This window comes from Patagioenas fasciata, chromosome 18, assembly GCF_037038585.1.
Source record: "Patagioenas fasciata isolate bPatFas1 chromosome 18, bPatFas1.hap1, whole genome shotgun sequence".
In the NCBI taxonomy this organism is placed as follows: Eukaryota; Metazoa; Chordata; class Aves; order Columbiformes; family Columbidae; genus Patagioenas; species Patagioenas fasciata.
The window spans coordinates 15,188,153-15,204,903 of NC_092537.1; the positions used below are offsets into that span (position 1 = coordinate 15,188,153).

The 16,751-nt window shown below is 57.8% G+C and overlaps 2 protein-coding genes across 2 annotated transcripts; one reads left to right on the forward strand and one right to left on the reverse strand.

Moving 5' to 3' along the window:
* The first annotated feature begins 3,135 nt into the window (after nucleotides 1–3,135).
* On the forward strand, nucleotides 3,136–7,102 carry LOC139829359 (uncharacterized). The gene is made up of 3 exons (XM_071816552.1): nucleotides 3,136–3,834; nucleotides 6,316–6,380; nucleotides 6,514–7,102. Exons 1-3 carry the CDS (start codon nucleotides 3,521–3,523, stop codon nucleotides 6,735–6,737), a joined length of 603 nt encoding a protein of 200 aa, XP_071672653.1. The 5' UTR covers nucleotides 3,136–3,520; the 3' UTR covers nucleotides 6,738–7,102.
* Nucleotides 7,103–7,563: 461 nt separating this feature from the next.
* LOC139829358 (uncharacterized) lies at nucleotides 7,564–15,474 on the reverse strand. The gene is made up of 6 exons (XM_071816551.1): nucleotides 15,405–15,474; nucleotides 12,392–12,467; nucleotides 12,147–12,235; nucleotides 11,823–11,954; nucleotides 11,321–11,442; nucleotides 7,564–11,167 (listed from the first exon to the last, which is right to left on the reverse strand). The coding sequence occupies exons 1-6, from the start codon at nucleotides 15,405–15,407 to the stop codon at nucleotides 7,990–7,992; spliced, it is 3,600 nt and encodes a 1,199-aa protein (XP_071672652.1). The 5' UTR covers nucleotides 15,408–15,474; the 3' UTR covers nucleotides 7,564–7,989.
* Between the last annotated feature and the right edge of the window lie 1,277 nt (nucleotides 15,475–16,751).

The window sequence follows — 16,751 nt, forward strand, 5'->3', positions numbered from 1 at the left end:
TTGTCCCCAGTGCTCATTGTGAAATCCTGGGGACCCACTTTGTCCCCAGGGCCCATTGTGGCACCATGGGGAGCGCCTTTGTCACTGGGGACCATTGTGACATTCCAGGATTTTACTTTGTCCCCGGGGCCCATTGTGACATCCTGGGGATCCCCCTTTGTCGCCAGGGCCCACTGTGACACCGTGGGCACCCTCTTTGTCCCATGGGCCCATTGTGACCTTCAAGGGACCCCCCATTGTCCCCAGGGCCCATTGTGACATCCTGGGTACCCCCTTTGTCCCCAAGACCCATTGTGACATCCTAGTACCCCCCGCAGTCCCCAGGGCCCATTGTGACATCCTGGGGATCCCTTTGGCCCCAGGGCCCATTGTGACAGGGCGGGGATCCCCCTTGTCCCCAGGGCCCATTGTGAAACCGTGGGGACCCTCTTGTCCCCAGGGCCCATTGTGGCACCGTGGAGACCCCCCCTTTGTCTCCAGTGCCCATTGTGACATCCTGGGGACCCCCTTTGTCCCCAGTGCTCATTGTGACAGGGTGGGACCCCCCTTGTACCCAGGGCCCGTTGTGACATCCTGGGGACCCCCTTTGTCCCCAGGGCCTATTGTGACATCCTGGGGAGTACCCTTTATCCCCAGGGCCCATTGTGACATCCTGGGGACCCCGTTTGTCTCAAGACCCCATTGTGACATCCTGGGGACCCCGCCTTGTCCCCAAAGCCCATTGTGACATCCTGGGGACCCTCTTTGTCCCCAGGGCCCATTGTGGCACCATGGGGACACCCTTTGTCACTGGGGCCAGTTGTGACATCCCAGGACCCCACTTTGTCCCCAGGGCTTATTGTGATACCATGGGGACCCCCCTTGTCCCCAGGGCCCATTGTGACATTCAGGGGGACTCCTCTTTGTCCCCAGGGCCTATTGTGTCATCCTGGGGATCTCCCCTTGTCTCTAGGGCCCATTGTGAGACTGTGGAAGACCCCCTTTGTCCCCAAGTCCCATTGTGACGTCCCAGGACGCCTCGTTGTCCCCAGGACCCATTGTGACTCCATGGGAACCCCCCCTTGTCCCCAGGGCCCATTGTGACATCCTGGGACCCCCCTTTGTCCCCAGTGCTCATTGTGAAATCCTGGGGACCCACTTTGTCCCCAGGGCCCATTGTGGCACCATGGGGAGCGCCTTTGTCACTGGGGACCATTGTGACATTCCAGGATTTTACTTTGTCCCCGGGGCCCATTGTGACATCCTGGGGATCCCCCTTTGTCGCCAGGGCCCACTGTGACACCGTGGGCACCCTCTTTGTCCCCTGGGGCCATTGTGACCTTCAAGGGACCCCCCATTGTCCCCAGGGCCCATTGTGACATCCTGGGTACCCGCTTTGTCCCCAAGACCCATTGTGACATCCTAGTACCCCCCGCAGTCCCCAGGGCCCATTGTGACATCCTGGGGATCCCTTTGGCCCCAGGGCCCATTGTGACAGGGCGGGGATCCCCCTTGTCCCCAGGGCCCATTGTGAAACCGTGGGGACCCTCTTGTCCCCAGGGCCCATTGTGGCACCGTGGAGACCCCCCCTTTGTCTCCAGTGCCCATTGTGACATCCTGGGGATCCCCTTTGTCCCCAGTGCTCATTGTGACAGGGTGGGACCCCCCTTGTACCCAGGGCCCGTTGTGACATCCTGGGGACCCCCTTTGTCCCCAGGGCCTATTGTGACATCCTGGGGAGTCCCCTTTATCCCCAGGGCCCATTGTGACATCCTGGGGACCCCCTTTGTCCCTAGGGTTCATTGTGACATCCCAGGACCCCCATTGTCCCCAGGGCCCATTGTGAACAACCTGGGGACCCCCCTTTTTCCCCGGGCCCATTGTGGCGTCCCAGGATGCTTCGTTGTCCCCTGGGCCCATTGTGACATCCCGGGGACCCCTTTTGTCCCCAGGGTCCATTGTGACATCCTGGGGCCTCCCTTTGTCCCCAGGGCCCATTGTGACATCGCAGGAGCCTCCATTGTCCCAAGGGCACATTGTTACATCCTGGGGACCCCCTTGTCCCCAGGGCCCATCGTGGCACCGTGGGGACCCCCCCTTTGTCTCCAGTGCCCATTGTGACATCCTTGGGACCCCCCTTGTCCCCAGGACCCGTTGTGACTTCTTGGGGACCCCTATGTCACCAGAGCCCATTGTGATATCCTGGGGAGCCCCCTTTGTCCCCAGGGCCCATTGTGATATCCTGTGGACCCCTCTTTTTCCCCAGGGCCTATTGTGACATCCTGGGGACCCCCTTTGTCCCCCGGGCCCATTGTGACATCCTGAAGACCCCCTTTGTCCCCAGGGCCTATTGTGACATGCCAGGACCCCCCCTTTTCTCCAGGGCCCATTGTGACGTCCCAGGACCCCCTATTGTCCCCAGAGCCCATTGTGACATCCCAGGACCCCCCATTGTCCCCAGGCCCCATTATACACATCCTGGGGTCCCCCTTTATCCCCAGGGCCGTTGTGACACCATGGGGACCCGCTTTGTCCCCAGGGCCCATTGTGACGTCCCAGGATGCCCCATTGTCCCCTGGGCCCATTGTGAAATCATGGGGACCCCCTTTGTCCCCAGGGCCTATTGTGACATCCCAGGACCCCCCATTGTCCCCAGGGCCCATTGTGACACCGTGGAGACCCTCCTTGTCCTCAGGGCCCATTATGACATTCAGGGGACTCCTCTTTGTCCCCAGGGCCTATTGTGACATCCTGGGGACCCCCCTTTACTCCAGGGCCCATTGTGACGTCCCAGGACCCCCTATTGTTCCCAGGGCCCATTGTGACATTCTGGGGACCCCAAATGTCCCCAGGGCCCATTGTGACATTCTGGGGACCCCTCTTTGTCCCCAGGGCCCATTGTGGCACCATGGACACCCCCTTTGTCCCCAGGGCCCATTGTGACATCCCAGAACCCCAATTGGTCCTCAGGGCCCATTGTGACATCCTGGGGACCCCCTTGTCCCCAGGGCCCATCGTGGCACTGAGGGGACCCCCCCCCCCCTAGTCCCCAGGGCCCATTGTGAAATCCGGGGAACCCCCTGGTCTCCAGGGCCCATAGTGGTAATGCATTCACGAGGTGTTGATGTCGACGTCTCATTATCCGCATTCTCTCCGAGAAAGCAAAAGTAACTCCAGACACTGATACCGTCCCAGCTCTGGCGCAAGGGGAAGCTGTGGAAACCACCTTCATGCGCCTGATGTCCCTCGTCCCTTCCCGGCCGTTTTGCTGCAGGGCACCAGACGATCGACACCTCTGGGTTGGTCACGGCCGTGATGGGAGCCGAGGGAAAACGGAAAGGGAAGGTTGGATCCCGTGGGAAATGGGGCCAAGAGTCAAGGACCGTGCTGCTGCTGATCCTCTTCGTCACTCGCTGGGAGGAAGGCGCCCGAGGGAAGGGAGAGAACGGCCACTGATGTCCCCCAGCGCGAGGTGGACGACGGTTCCTGGGGCAAAGAGGTGATCGAGGGCACGTGGGAAGGAAAAGATCCCGAAAACACGATGACAGCCCCGAGATGCCACATCCGGCTTCCCCCGAGCTTCCTCCCAGCTGTGCTCCGCACCTTCTCCTTCATCACCAGCACTTCCCGCCCCGCTGATCGCCCAGCTCGTGTCAGGCGGCTGGAGAACGTGGTTCAGGAACACTGGGCAGGACGGAGCCAGCGGGCAGGACGCGGCCAGCAGGCGCTCGCTGCTCTCCTGGACAGGCCGGCCGGAGCCCTGAGGAGCCCCTGGGTCCTGGTGCCGTGCTGGTCACAGCCTCGTGATGCTGCTGGGCGAGCGTCTCATCCTCCCCTGCTGCTCCTCCCATACAGGTATCTTTTTTCTCATTTCCTCCCCTCTTCTTTTCCTTTCCTTCGTCATTTCCCCTTTTTCTGCCTTATACCCCTCTCAAGTCTCTTTCCCTGCTGTCACCTCTTCTTTCTTCCTCTCTCCTTTCTGTTTTTTGATCCCATCTTCCCTCCTGTCTTCATCATCCTCTCTCCATCTCCCTCTCCCTTTCCATCTCCTCCTCTCCTCCATAGGTAATTAATATATATTCATATTCACATATTCTATATATTCATATAGAATTCTGTATATTCATGAAATGAATCCATTTCTTGGCTGAGCTGATGGAGTTAGTTCTGTCCTGTCAACCGCAAATCTGAATTCTCAGGACAGGACCAAGTGGGCTGAAAATGCGTTGCCGTGGCGGTCCTGGAGATGTGCCCAACGTGGGACACAATGGGGTCTCCCCGGAGGCTTCTCTTCTCTGCCCTTCCTTCTCTCCCCTGCCCTTCCTTCTCTCCCCTTCCCTCAGAACCCCATTCTGGTTTGGGATGAAGGGACCTCTGGAGATCATCCAGTCCAACCCCCCTGCTCCCGCGGGGTCCCAGAGCAGATCACACAGGATCCCAGGGGTCTGAATGTCTCACAGAAGGAGACTCCACACCCGCTCTGGGCAGCCTGGGCCGGGCTCTGGCACCTCCCAGCAAACAAGTTTCTGCTTGTGTTCAGATGGAGCCTCCTGTGTTTCAGTCTGTGCCCGATGCCCCTCGCCCTGGCGCTGGGCACCACTGAACAGAGTCTGCTCCATCCTGACACCCACCTGAGATATTGATCCCATTGATCACATCCCTCTCAGCTTCTCTTCTCCAGCTCAACAGCCCCATCTCTCTCAGTCTCTCCTGATCAGAATGATGCTCCAGACCCCTCAGCATCTCTGTGTCCCTCCACTGGACTCCCTCCAGTAACTCCTTGTCCTTCTTCAACTGGGGAGCCCAGAACTGGACCCAGAACTGCAGATGCAGCTTCCCCAGGGTGGAGCAGAGGGGGAGGATTCACCTCTCTCACCTGCTGCTCACGCTCTTCTTAATAAATATCCCCCAGGTACCCTCGGCCTCGTGACCACAAGGACACATTGGTGACTTGTGGCCAACCTGATGTCACCCAGAACTCCCAAGTCCTTCTCGCAGAGCTGCTTTCCAGTGGGTCCACCCCCAAACCGTGCTGGTACTGGACCCCTGCTGCCCCAGGAGGGGCCGGTATCGCCCCGCTATCGCGATGGGTGGCACCGACAGCCCCGGTATCGTGATGGGTGGCACCAACAGCCCCGGTATCGCGATGGGTGGCACCGACAGCCCCGGTATCGCGATGGGTGGCACCGACGGCCCCAGTATCGCAATAGGGAGCACTGATGGTCCTGGTATCGCGACAGGTGGCAACAACAGCGCTGGTATCGTCACAACAGCAGTGACGACGGCCCCAGTATCGTGATGGGCAGCAATGATGGTCCTGGTATCGTGACAGGTGGCAACAACAGTGCTGGTATTGTCACAACAGCAGTGACGACGGCCCCAGTATCGTGATGGGCAGCAATGATGGTCCTGGTATCGCGATGGGTGGCACCGACGGCCCCGGTATCGCGATGGGTGGCACCGACAGCCCTGCTATTGCAATAGGGAGCACTGATGGTCCTGGTATCGTGACAGGTGGCAACAACAGCGCTGGTATTGTCACAACAGCAGTAACGACGGCCCCAGTATTGCGATGGGTGGCACCGACGGCCCCGGTATCGCGATGGTTGGCACTGACAGCCTCAGTATTGCAATAGGGAGCACTGATGGTCCTGGTATCGTGACAGGTGGCAACAACAGCGCTGGTATTGTCACAACAGCAGTGACGATGGCCCCAGTATCGTGATGGGTGGCACCGACGGCCCCGGTATCGCGATGGGTGGCACCGACAGCCCCGCTATTGCGATGGGTGGCACCGACAGCTCCGGTATCGCGATGGGTGGCACCAACAGCCCCGGTATTGCGATGGGTGGCACTGACGGCCCCGGTATCGCGATGGGTGGCACCGACAGCCCCGGTATTGCGATGGGTGGCACTGACGGCCCCGGTATCGCGATGGGTGGCACCGACAGCCCCGGTATCGCGATGGGTGGCACCAACAGCACCCTAACATGGTGCTCATCAGTAAGAAGGGAGGGAAGGGGGTTGCAGGGCAGCCATCGCTCGGGGTCTGCGGGATCTCCCTGTGCTTGTGGGAGCCCACGAGTCTTTGCATCACGCCTTGCGTTTTATTCTCTCTTCCTCTTTCAATTACTTATCTCACTTGTGTTTTTTTATCTTAGCCCATGAGTTTTCTTACTTTTGCTCCTCATATTCTTCATTCCCATCCTACTGAGGGGTGCGTGGGGCTGCTCTGCCAGCCACGGCTGCCCCACCGCAGCTCCCCAGGCCCTCACGTCTCCCATCCCAGCAACAGCAGTGGCCGCGGCAGTGATTTCTTTCCTCTCCCTTTTGCAGCCTCCTTGCGCTCGTCCTCTCCACGCCGATCTCTCCTGGCTTCCTCCAGCTGCTGTGTCCTCTGGGTAAGTGCAGCTCGACCCCTCCCAAGATGCTCTCGAGTTGGCTGGGGCTTCTAAAACAGAGGGAAAAGGGATGTCTCACTTTTCCTCATGCAGTTTCCTCCCAGACCCCTTTTACCGCCTGCGCTCTCCACAGACCCCAGTTACCGTTTCTGTTCCGATGGGGAACATCTCACTGTGCTGTGCATGGCCAAGACGATGAGGACTCTGGACAGGAAATCCCTTCCAAGCGCAGCTTTCCTCTCACCGTTGGGCAGCGACAACAGCCCCGGTATCGCGACAGCAGCACCGACAGCCCCGGTATCACGGCGGGCAGCAGTGATGGAGCCGGTATCGCGACGGCAGCACCGACGGCCCTGATATTGTGATGGGCAGTGACAGGGGCCCTGGTATCGTGATGGGCAGTGACAGGGGCCCTGGTATCGTGATGGGCAGTGACAGGGGCTCTGGTATCGTGATGGGCAGAACCAACAGCTCCAGTATCGTGATGGGCAGCACCGACGGTCCCGGTATCGCGACGGCAGCACCGACAGCACCGGTATCGCGATGGGCAGCGACAACGGCCCCGGTATCACAACGGCCCGGTATCATGATGGGCAGTGACAGGGGCCCTGGTATCGTGATGGGCAGAACCAACAGCTCCAGTATCATGATGGGCAGCACCGACGGTCCCGGTATCGTCACGGCAGCACCGACAGCACCGGTATCGCGATGGGCAGCGACAATGGCCCTGGTATTGCGATGGGTGGCACCGACGGCCCCGGTATCGCGATGGGTGGCACCGACGGCCCCGGTATCGCGATGGGTGGCACCGACGGCCCCGGTATCGCGATGGGTGGCACCAACAGCCCCGGTATCGCGATGGGTGGCACCGACAGCCCTGGTATCACAATAGGGAGCACTGATGGTCCTGGTATCGCGACAGGTGGCAACAACAGCGCTGGTATCGTCACAACAGCAGTGACGACGGCCCCAGTATCGTGATGGGCAGCAATGATGGTCCTGGTAGCGCGATGGGTGGCACCGACGGCCCCGGTATCGTGACAGCAATAAATCTCAAGACCTCCCAAAATAAATCCCCCTTCCGTCCCTCCTGGTGTGACAAGACCCTTAATTAACATTTCATTAATCAAACAACTCAACCCCCCTGTTGTCACAAATCGCTGCATTAACGAACTTCAACTCATTCCAGAACCCAGTTTATTAAGCAAAGCAGAAAGCGCGTTAAACAGAAAGAAAAACACCAAAACCCCTGTTTCTCGGCTCAGATCGGGGCGCTTTACGGCACCATTTTGCCACCATTTCCCTTTCCGGTTCTTCCCACCGCGAGCAGCCGCTGCCCGTTGATCTCACAGCGGCGTTTTTTCCCAATCTCACAGGATTTCAGCCCAGTTCCGGCCCCGTTTCATGCGCCCCCTGGTGCCGGAGATGACGATCGGGCGCCAGCTCTTCCCATCAGACCCGGTGCCGAGAAACCAAACCCCCCATGGTCGCTTCTTCAAACACACGCGCAGATTCACCCCTTTTCTCCCCAAAAATCCCCCTCTGGATGCGCCGTCCGGTGGGAAAGCCGACGGTGGTTTCGGCGCGGGGGTTTCCTGAGGGCGCAAACCTACCCCGGGCGCTGCTCCGGCGCCGCGATCCCCACTTCGGCTGGTTCCTCAATTTTAAGGCGCTTCGGGGGTGGCTCGGTCCCGGCTTGCGGCTCCAGCATCGCCATTTCGGATGGTTTGTCCTCAATTCTCCAGCGTTTTGGGGGCTGCTTGGTCCCAGCCTGCGGCTCCGGCACCAGCGCCACAATCGCCATTTCAACTGGTTTCTCCTCAATTTTAGGACGTTTCAGGGGTGGCTCGGTCCCGGCCTGCGGCTCCGGGATCACCATTTTGGCTGGTTCCTCTTCAATTCTCAAGCGCTTCAGGGGTGGCTTGGTCCCGGCCTGCGGCTCCGGCTCCGGCATTGCCATTTCAGCTGGTTTCTTCTCAATTTTGCAGCACTTTAGGGGCAGCTTGGTCTCAGCCTGCGGCTCTTGCGCCACAATCACCATTTTGGCTGGTTTATCCTCAATCTTCAAAGGGTTCGGGGGTGGCTTGGTCCCAGCTTGCGGCTCCGGTGCCGGCACCACAATCTCCATTTCGGCTGGTTCCTCCTCAATATTCAGGCACTTTGAGGGTGGCTCGGTCTCAGCCTGCGGCTCCAGCATCGCCATTTCGGCTGCTTTCTCCTCAGTTTGAAAGCATTTTTGGGGGGGCTCGGTCCCTGCCTGCAGCTCTGGCTCCGCAATCACCATTTGAGCTGTTTTTTCCTCAATTTGAAAGCCCTTTGGGGTCGGCTCAGTCCCGGCCTGTGGCTCCGGTGCCAGCGCCACAATCGCCATTTCAGCTGGTTGGTCTTCAATTTCCAAGTATTTTGGGGGTGGCTCGGTCCCGTCCTGTGGCTCTGTCACCACAATCTCCATTTTAGCTGGTTCCTCCTCTATTTTCAGGCACTTTGGTGGTGTCTCGGTCCCGGTCTGCAGCTCCGGCACCGCCATCACAATTTCAGCTGGTTCCTCCTCAATTTCCAAGTATTTTGGTGGTGGCTCAGTCCCGGCCTGCAGCTCTGGCTCCGGAATCGCCATTTCAGCTGGTTCCTCCTCAATCTTCAAGCATTTTGGGGGCATCTCAGTCTCATCCTGCGGCTCCGGCACCGGTGCCACAATCACCATTTCAGTTGGTTTCTCCTCCATTTTAAAGCGCTTTGGGGGCGGCTCGGTACCGGCCTCCGGCTCCGGCGCTGCAATCACTGTTTTGGTTGGTTCCTCATCAATTTTAAAGCCCTTCAGGGGCGGCTCAGTCCCAGCCTGCGGCTCTGGCGCCTCAATCACCGTTTCAGCTGGTTCCTCCTCCATTTTCAGGTATTTTGGTGGTGGTTCGGTCTCAGCCTGCAGCTCTGGCTCCGGCATCACCATTTCCGCTGGTTTCTCCTCAATTTTGAAGCGCTTTATGGGCAGCTCGGTCCCGACCTGCGGCTCCGGCTCCACAATCTCCATTTCGGCTGGTTTCTCTTCAATTTTCACACACTTTGGGGGCGGCTTCATCCTGGCCTGCGGCTCTGGCTCCACATTCACCACTTCGGCTGGTTTGTCCTCGATCTTCAAAGGCTTCAGGGGTGGCTCAATCCCGGTCTGCGGCTCCGGCGCCACAATCACAATTTCAGCTGGTTCCTCCTCAATTTTTAAGCGTTTCAGGGGTGGCTCCGTCCCGGCCTGCAGCTCCAGCTCCGGCATGGCCATTTCACCTGGTTTCTCCTGGATTTCAAAGCATTTTGGGGGTGGCTTGGTCCCCACCTGCAGCTCCGGTGCCACAATCACCATTTCAGCTGCTTTCTCCTCTATATTCAGGCACTTTGGGGGCAGCTCAGTCCCGGCTTGCGGATCCGGCTCCGGCGCCGCAATCTCCATTTTGGTTGGTTTCTCCTCAATTTGAAAGCCCTTTGGGGTCAGCTCAGTCCCGGCCTGTGGCTCTGGTGCTGGTGGCACAATCACCATTTCGCCTGCTTTCTCCTCAATTTCCAAGTATTTTGGGGGTGGCTCAGTCCCAGCCTGCGGCTCCGTCACCACAATCACCATTTCAGCTGCTTCCTCCTCTATTTTCAGGCACTTTGAGGGTGGCTCGGTCTCAGCCTGCAGCTCCGGCACCGGCATCACCATTTCAGCTGGTTTGTTCTCAATTTCCAAGTATTTTGGTGGTCGCTCAGTCCCAATCTGCAGCTCCGGTGCCAAAATCACCATTTCAGCTTCTTTCTCCTCTATTTCCAGGTATTCTGGTGGTGGCTCGGTCTCAGCCTCCGGCTCCGGTGCCGCAATCTCCATTTCAGGTGGTTTGTCCTCAATTTTCGCACACTTCAGGGGCTGCTCCGTCCCGGCCTGCAGCTCCGGCTCCGCAATCGCCTTTTCAGCTGCTTTCTCCTCCATTTCCAGGAAGTTTGGAGGCGGCTCGGTCCCGGCTTGCGGCTCCGACACCGGCACCGCCATTTCAGCTGGTTTGTCTTCATTTTCCAAGTATTTTGGGGGTGGCTCAGTCCCCATCTGCAGCTCCGGCACCAGTGCCAAAATCCCCGTTTTGGCTGGTCTGTCCTCAATTTTAATGCATTTTGGGGGCGGCTCAGTCCCCGCCTGCGGCTCCGTCACCACAATCTCCATTTCGGTTGGTTTTTCCACAATATTCAGGCACTTTGGGGGCGGCTCAGTCCCAGCCTGCGGCTCTGGTGCCACAATCCCCATTTCGGCTGGTTTGTTCTCAATTTCCAAGTATTGTGGGGGTGGCTCGGTCCCCATCTGCAGTTCCGGCACCGGTGCCAAAATCCCCATTTCAGCTGGTTTGTCCTCAATTTTCAGGCACTTCGGGGGTGGCTCAGTCTTGGCCTGCGGCTCCGGCACCGCAATCTCCATTTCGGTTGGTTTGTCCTCAAATTTCAGGTATTTTGGTGGTGGCTCAGTCCTGGCTTGCGGCTCTGGTCCCGCAATCACCATTTTGCCTGGTTCCTCCTCAATTTTGAAGCACTTTAGGGGCAGCTTGGTCTCAGCCTGCGGCTCCAGCGCCACAGTCGCCATTTCAGCTGGTTTCTCCTCAATTTTCACACATTTCAGGTGTGGCTTGGTCCCCGTCTGCGGCTCCGTCACCACAGTCACCATTTCAGCTGCTTTCTCCTCAATTTCCAAGCCCTTTGGGGTCAGCTCGGTCCCCACCTGCAGCTCCCGCGCCCGGTGCCACCTCATGTGTGCGTTCTTGCCCCGCATCGTGGCAAACGCCCTGCAAACGGGGCGGAAAACCCAGGTTTTAGTGCTTTTTGGCTTCACCCTCTCTGGGTGCGTTTTGGCGCGGGTCCGGCGCCGTTTCTCGGCTCCGCGCCGGGTGGCTTTAACACCTTTTAACCTCGTTATCCCCAAATAAGCAACAACTCACCTGCCGCACTCAGTGCATGGAAAGGACTCCCCGGCACCCTCATTTTGGGCCATTTGCTGCTTCATTTTGGCCCTTTCCTTGGGCGAGGGACGGGGCTTCTTCTTCGGGGGCTGGAAAGTGGCCTGGAAAGCAGAGATTCCCCTCATTCCCCCCTTTCACCAAAGGTCGAGAGCGCTGAGAATAAACCAGCTTGGAAACAAGACCCTATGGAACAGCCCATAGAGACAACTCAGCCAGGTGAGGCTAAAAGAGCCAAAACCGGCTCTTTTTGTGACACAAACCACCGCTTTTTGGCAGGGAACGCACAGCAATTCCCTTCGGCGGCGAAGCCAAAACCACAGAATATCCCCCAAACCATTCAAACCCCACCAGGATCGTTAATACCTGGAATCACTGTAATCAAGCTGCAGCCAATCGAGCCCATTTCGGGCCCCAAAAGCCACTTTTTTGGCCTCAAGGCGGTTTTCCCGTGGCGCAAATTCCACGTAAACGCGTTTTCTACCTTCTCCTCGGCCTTTTCCTTGTTTCTCTTGGCTTTTTTGCCCGTCCCTTTTGCTCGGTAGGACTTGAGTTTGGTCGTTTTCTTCCAGATGTAGTAATATTCAACACACTGGGCCACAGTCTTAGTCTGGACCTAAGCGAGGGGATAGGGGCGGTTTAGGATGGAAACGCCGCGGTAAATCACATTTACGCCTCGTTTTGTCTCATTCCGGTGCCTTTTTTGCAGCGTTAAGCAGGAAAATGACTTTTTGAAGAAGAGGAGTTCGATGCGTGACTCAAAAATGCAGCTTTTTGGGTTAAAAACGGATGATTTTGGGGGATTTACCTTCTTGTGGATGCGATAAAAGTCCTTCTTGTGGGTGGCAAAAGCACGGTGGAAAAGCTGCTGCTTCAATGGCGTCCACGTGTCCGAGCCTGCGGGGCAATGAGCGGGTTCGTTACGGGGAACGCAATTAGCAAATGGGGCGGGGGGGTCGTTATCGGCACCCCAAGATGTTTAAATCGGCGTGGAAAGGGTATCGTGGTGTCTGTTTGTGTCCTGGGGGGGAATGGGCCCCGTTCCTCGTTTACCTGCGTAATGATAATTGGCCAGAGGGTCCGATTCGGACTTGGGGGGCCCCCCCGAAAGCAGCATCTCCAGCGCCTTCTGCAAGAGGAAGAGGCTCGGGGTTCACCTTCCATTCGGAGCAGGACGCCCCAAGTTGTGATTTTGGGGGTTTTGGGTGATATCGGGGGGTTTTGGGGAGATATCGGGGGGTTTGGGGAGGTATCAGGGGGCTTGGGGAGATATCGGGGGGTTTTGGGGAGATATCAGGAGGTTTGGGGGTGATATCAGGGGGCTTTGGGGAGATATTGGGGGGTTTGGGGTGATATCGGGGGGTTTGGTGTGAAATCAGGGGGTTCTGAGGTGATATCAAGGGGTTTTGGAGAGATATCAGGGGGTTTGGGGTGATATCGAGGGGTTCTGGGGTGATATCAGGGGATTTGAGGAGATATCAGGGGGTTTTGGGCTGATATTGGGGGGTTTGGGGTGATATCGAGGTGTTTTGGGGAGATATCGGGGTGTTTTGGGGAGATATCGGGGGGTTTTGGGGTGATATCGGGGGTTTTGGGGTAACATTGAGGGGCATTGGGGAGATATCAGGGGGTTTTGAAGAGATATCGAGGGGTTTTGGGGAGATATCAGGGGGTTTTGGGGTGATATCGAGGGGTTTTGGGGTGATATCAGGGGATTTGGGGAGATATCAGGGGGTTTTGGGGTGATATCAAGGTGTTTTGGGGAGATATCGGGGGGTTTTGGGGAGATATCGAGGGGTTTTGGGGAGATATCAGGGGGGTTTGGGGAGATATCGGGGGTTTTGGGGAGATATCGGGGCTTTTGGGGGTGATATCGGGTGGCTTGGGGGTGATATCGGGGGGTTCTGGGGTGATAACAAGGGGTTTTGGGGTGATATCGGGGGCTTTGGGGTGATATCAGGGGGTTTGGGGAGATATCGGGAGGTTTTGGGGTGATATCGGGGGGTTTGGGGTGATATCGGGAGATTTTGAGGTGATATCGGGGGGTTTTGGGGAGATATCATAGGGTTTTGGGGTGATATCAAGGGGTTCTGGGGTGATATCAAGGGGATTTGGGCAGATACCAGGGTGTTTTGGGGAGATATTGGGGTGTTTTGGGGAGATATCAATGGGATTTGGGGAGATATCAGGGGGTTTTGGGGTGATATCTGGGGGTTCTGGGGAGATATCAGGGGGTTTTGGGGTGATATCGGGGGGTTTGGGGTGATATCGGGGGCATGGGGGTGATACTGGGGCTTTTGGGGATGATATCGGTGGGTTTGGGGGTGATATTAGGGGGTTCTGGGCTGGTATCAAGGGGTTTTGGGGAGATATCAGGAGGTTTTGGGGTGATATCAGGGGGGTTTGGGGAGATATCGGGGGTTTTGGGGAGATATCGGGGGTTTTGGGGTGATATCAGGGGGTTTTGGGGTGACATCGGGGGGTTTGGGGAGATACCGGGGGGTTTTGGGGTGATATCAGGGGGTTCTGGAGAGTTATCAAGGGGTTTTGGGGAGATATCAAGGGGGTTTGGGGTGATATCGGGGGAGTTTGGGGTGATATCGGGAGATTTTGAGGTGATATCGGGGGGTTTGGGGAGATATCGGGGGCATGGGGGTGATATTGGGGCTTTTGGGGTGATATCGGGGGGTTCTGGGGTGATATCAGGGGGTTTTGGGGAGATATCAGGGGGTTTTAGGGTGATATTGGGGGGCTTGGGGGAGATATTGGGGGGTTTGGGGTGATATCGGGGGTTTTGGAGTGATATCGAGGGCATGGGGGTGATACTGTGGCTTTTGGGGGTGATATCAGGGGGCTTTGGGGTGATATCGGGGGGTTTTGGGGTGGTATCATGGGGATTTGGGGTCATATCGGGGGGGTTTTGGGGTGATATCAGGGGTTTTGGGGAGATATCGGGGGGTTTGGGGTGATATCGGGAGGGTTTGGGGTGATATAGGGGGGTTTTGGGGAGATATCGGGGGGTTTTGGGGTAATATCAGGGGGTTCTGGGGAGATATCAAGGGGTTTTGGGGAGATATCAAGGGGGTTTGGGGTGATATCGGGAGATTTTGAGGTGATATCGGGGGGTTTTGGGGAGATATCGGGGCTTTTGGGGAGATATCGGGGGTTTGGGGGAGATATCGGGGGGTTTTGGAGTGATATCGGGGGCATGGGGGTGATATCAGGGGGTTTTGGGGAGATATCGGGGGGTTTGGGGAGATATCAGGGGGTTTTGGGGAGATACCGGGGTGGTTTGGGATGATATCAGCGGGTTCTGGGGAGATATCAAGGGGTTCTGGGGAGGTATCAAGGGGGTTTGGGGTGATATCAGGGGGTTTTGGGGTGATATCGGGGGGTTTGGGGAGATACCGGAGGGGTTTGGGGAGATATCAGCGGGTTCTGGGGAGATATCAAGGGGGTTTGGGGTGATATCAGGGGGGTTTGGGGTGATATCGGGAGATTTTGAGGTGATATTGGGGGGTTTTGGGGAGATATCGGGGATTTTGGGGAGATATCGGGGGGTTCTGGGGTGATATCAAGGGGTTTTGGGGAGATATCAGGGGGGTTTGGGGAGATATCGGGGGGGTTGGGGTGATATCGGGGGCTTTTGGGGTGATATCAAGGGGTTTTGGGAGATATCGGGGGTTTTGGGGAGATACCAGGGGCTTTTGGGGGTGATATCAGGGTGTTTTGGGGAGATATCGGGGTTTTGGGGTGATATCGGGGGGTTTTGGGGAGATATCAGGGGTTTTGGGGTGATATCAGGGGGTTTTGGGGTGATATCGGGGGTTTGGGGTGATATCGGGGATTTGGGGAAATACCAGGGTGTTTTGGGGAAATATCAGCGGTTTTGGGGTGATATCGGGGCTTTTGGAGTGATATCGGGGGCATGGGGGTGATATTGGGGCTTTTGGGGGTGATATCAGGGGGTTTTGGGGTGATATCGGGGGGTCTGGGGTGATATCGGGGGGTTTGGGGTGATATCGGGGGGGTTGGGGTGATATCGGGGGGTTTTGGGGTCACTCACCATCAGGTCGCCGCGTGCTGCGTGCAGGCAGTGCAGGGCCAGCTCCAGGTTAAGGACGGCGCCGGGGACAGCGCTGGAGCTCCCAGGGACGGCACTGGAGCTCCCAGGGATGGCGCTGGAGTTTCCAGGGATGGCACTGGAGCTCCCAGGGATGGCACTGGAGCTCCCGGGGACAGCACTGGAGCTCCCAGGGATGGCGCTGGAGTTTCCAGGGATGGCACTGGAGCTCCCAGGGATGGCACTGGAGCTCCCGGGGACAGCACTGGAGCTCCCAGGGATGGCGCTGGAGTTTCCAGGGATGGCACTGGAGCTCCCAGGGATGGCACTGGAGCTCCCGGGGACAGCACTGGAGCTCCCAGGGACAGCACTGGAGCTCCCGGGGACGGCACTGGAGCTCCCAGGGATGGCACTGGAGCTCCCAGGGACAGCACTGGAGCTCCCAGGGACAGCACTGGAGCTCCCAGGGACAGCACTGGAGCTCCCGGGGATGGCGCTGGAGCTCCTGGGGATGGAGCTGGAGCTCCCAGGGATGGCACTGGAGCTCCCAGGGATGGCACTGGAGCTCCCGAGGATGGCACTGGAGCTCCCGGGGACAGCACTGGAGCTCCCGGGGATGGTGCTGGAGTTCCCGGGGACGGCGCTGGAGCTCCCGGGGACGGCGCTGGAGCTTCCGGGGACGGTGCTGGAGCTCCCGGGGATGGTGCTGGAGCTCGCCATGGACAGCAGGGTCAACACTGCAACCGACACAGGCTGGGGGAAACGGGGTGATGGGACATGGGGATGTTGGGGTTCGGGGGGGAAATGGGGTGATATGAGGTGGGGATGTTGGGGTTTGGGGGGGAAAGGGGGATGTGACATGGGGGTGTTGGGGGAAAGGGGGATGTGACATGGGGGTGTTGGGGTTTGGGGAAAGGGGGATGTGACATGGGGGTGTTGGGGGAAAGGGGGATGTGACATGGGGGTGTTGGGGGAAAGGGGGATGTGACATGGGGGTGTTGGGGTTTGGGGAAAGGGGGATGTGACATGGGGGTGTTGGGGGGAAAGGGGGATGTGACATGGGGGTGTTGGGGTTTGGGGAAAGGGGGATGTGACATGGGGGTGTTGGGGTTTGGGGAAAGGGGGATGTGACATGGGGGTGTTGGGGTTTGGGGGTGGAAATATGGGATCCAACAAGGAAAAGCTGGGGTTTTTCAAGGAAAAGCGTGATACGACAATGGGTACGATTCAAGGAAAAGTTGGAGTTGGTCAAGAAAAGATGCGATATGATAAAGGAAATGTTGGGGTTTGTCAAGAAAAGGTGCAATAGGACAAGGAAAAGTTGGGTTTTGTTGAGAAAAGACGTGATAG